General features: G+C 51.4%; 1 protein-coding gene across 1 annotated transcript; it reads left to right on the top strand.

Moving 5' to 3' along the window:
- Positions 1 to 1,198: 1,198 nt before the first annotated feature.
- Positions 1,199 to 2,326, top strand: gpr85 (G protein-coupled receptor 85). The gene has a single exon (XM_078221170.1). The coding sequence runs from the start codon at positions 1,199 to 1,201 to the stop codon at positions 2,324 to 2,326; it is 1,128 nt and encodes a 375-aa protein (XP_078077296.1).
- Positions 2,327 to 3,050: the final 724 nt, after the last annotated feature.

Raw genomic sequence — 3,050 nt, forward strand, 5'->3', positions numbered from 1 at the left:
AACTTCAAAAATATTAACATCCTCAAAAGGCTTTGTGTGTAGGGGGGGGGGGGGGGGGGGGAGAAAAACTTTGGTTGTGAAATAGCCAAGCTCGAGACACAAGGTGCACTTTGACCCGCAGAGTTGCTCATGTGTGTTCGGATCTGGGTATGTGCAATGATAACTGGGTGTGTGAAGACGCATGTGATCATTATGCATCCACACATAATGTGCATACTAATACATGTCACGGAAAATACACGGTAGAAGGCTAATTTGTTAAATGGCTGTGTGGAAGTTTTCCAATAGAAGATGCAGCAGGGGAGAAGTGATGAAGGGAAAATATTTAACCATGCCACTTAAAGGTTATATTTTGTGTGCTGGGGGGGATGGGGGGGGAGGGTGGAAGGGCTAGCCGGCTGTGAAGCTTTGCAATGCCTGGCTGGCTTGAAGTAAGATAAATGAGCGTTAATCGTGTCTCCGATTGGAGTGGACGTGTTGCATATAAGCGTCCTTTGCCTTTGCTGTGTGTGTGTGTGTGCGTGTCTGTGGGAGAGGGAGGGATGCGACAGGGGGAGACGCGGCAAGGATTACAAATAGGCTCGCTGCGCAGTCTCGCCTTCAGCCCCCTTTGCAATCCATTCACTCCCAGCAAGGCAGCCGGCAGCAGAGACAGCAGCAGCAACTCCTTGCTAACACCACAGCCCTACAGAGAGAGAGAGAAAATTAAACCTCCCTCCCCCAACCACACACAGGTAAACCCATCCCTGTCGATACGTGTCTTTTATTTTTTTTGTAGCAGCAGTGGATATTTGGTTAATCTGCTGTTTGGGGGGATTTTTTGTTTTAGGAATCAGAGAGCAATGTTATTGGAATATGTGATGATTGTATTTTATTTTCCACAGGCTCCTCGCTGGTAAATGGTTCAGACGATGGGGTGGATGTCTGGAATGAGAATGGTGCCCGGATAGGGCTGGATCAGACCCCCTCCCTCCTCCTCCCCACTCTGGATGCTTTTATTGTCTCCAGCATCCAGCTACATCTCTGGAGGGAGGGGGGGCGGTGGGAGAGGGGGGGGGGGGGGGAGGAAGAGAGTGTGGATTAATTGATGTGATTGTAACTCCCTCCATCATGATACTTCGCCACCGTGGCTGAGTGAGGCTTGTTCCTGGATAACCCCCCCCCCCCCCCAACTCCCCCTTCCCCATTGACTGTATCTATGGCGAATTACAGCCATGCAGCCAGCGGCAGCAGCGACAACCTCTTGCAAAGCGTCTCCCCGCTGGCCACCTTCTTCAAGCTGACCTCGCTGGGCTTCATCATCGGGGTGGGCGTGCTGGGCAACCTGCTCATCTCCTTCCTGCTGGTCAAAGACAAGACGCTGCACCGGGCCCCTTACTACTTCTTGCTGGACCTGTGCTCCTCGGACATCATCCGCTCGGCCGCCTGCTTCCCCTTCGTCTTCCTGTCGGTGAAGAACGGCTCGTCGTGGCCGTACGGCTCGCTGAGCTGCAAGGTGGTGGCCTTCGTGGGGGTGCTGTCCTGCTTCCACGCCGTCTTCATGCTCTTCTGTGTCAGCGTGACCCGCTACATCGCAATCGCCCACCACCGCTTCTACTCCAAGCGGCTGACTTTCTGGACGTGCCTGGCGGTCATCTGCATGGTGTGGACGCTCTCGGTGGCCATGGCCTTCCCGCCCGTCTTCGACGTGGGCACCTACACCTTCATCCGGGAGGAGGAGCAGTGCATCTTCGAGCACCGCTACTTCAAAGTCAACGACTCGCTGGGCTTCATGCTGATGTTCGCCGTGATCGTGCTCGCCACCCACCTGGTCTACCTGAAGCTCCTCTTCTTCGTCTACGACCGCCGCAAGATGAAGCCGGTGCAGCTGGTGCCGGCCGTCAGCCAGAACTGGACCTTCCACGGGCCGGGAGCCACCGGCCAAGCGGCCGCCAACTGGATCGCCGGCTTCGGCCGCGGGCCCACGCCGCCCACCCTGCTGGGCATCCGCCAGAACCCGCCGGGGCAGGGCATCCGCCGGCGGCTGCTGGTCATGGACGAGTTCAAGACGGAGAAGAGGATCGGCAGGATGTTCTACCTGATCACCTTCTTCTTCGTGGCTCTGTGGTGCCCGTACCTGGTGGCTTGTTACTGGCGTGTCTTTGTCAAGGGTCCCGCTGTCCCCCGCGGCTACCTGACCGCCGCTGTCTGGATGACTTTTGCCCAGGCTGGTGTCAACCCGTTCCTCTGCATCTTCTCCAACCGGGAGCTAAGACGCTGTTTCAGCACCAACATCCTTTACTGTCGGAAATCTAGGCTACCCAGGGAACCTTACTGTGTTATATGAACATCTCTTGCTGTGTGTGTGTGTGTGCGTGTGTGTGGTTTTTTTTGGAGATTCAATGGACTGGAAATTAATCAGGCAACAGACACAACAGTAAATTGCCATGGTCTGCAGGAGAAAGGATGGATCGACCCTCCGCAGAATGGTCCTTAATTTATCTCTGCTCCTCTTGTTTTAACGTCAAAGGTATTTTCAATACAATTTACCTAAGGGAAATAATACTATTACCATATTGTTTTACATCTGCCTTTTGTTTTCCAAGTAACCCATGCAGGAATCATAGACTGCAACCTTAGAATATATATTGAGAGCATTAGACTCCTTTTGTACTTATAAAAACAAATAGAAATTTTTTGAATCCATTGATTAACACCAGACAAAACATGTTTACATTTTGTTTTTGACTTAATCGAAAGTGGCAGAATGCATTATGTCAATTAAGTGATGGGGCATGCATGTTTGGACATGTACAAGTCAGTCCTTTCAACTTTCCCTTGAATCCCACATTGGATCCTGGTTTATTCAAACTTGGTCTGTGTACAGTATTTTGTTTTCACCCTGAATAAGTATTTATTTCTACTGCCATAGTCACACTCCTGCAGAACAACACACAACGGTTGTCTGCTTCCATGTTATTAGACAGCTGCCATGTCCAGATCAGAACAAGTTAGTGTCAAACCTTGCACAGTTTGTGAAATATTTATTCTATGGATGCATATTGTTTTCA

This window comes from Mustelus asterias, chromosome 9 (genome assembly GCF_964213995.1).
Source record: "Mustelus asterias chromosome 9, sMusAst1.hap1.1, whole genome shotgun sequence".
NCBI classification, from domain to species: domain Eukaryota; kingdom Metazoa; phylum Chordata; class Chondrichthyes; order Carcharhiniformes; family Triakidae; genus Mustelus; species Mustelus asterias.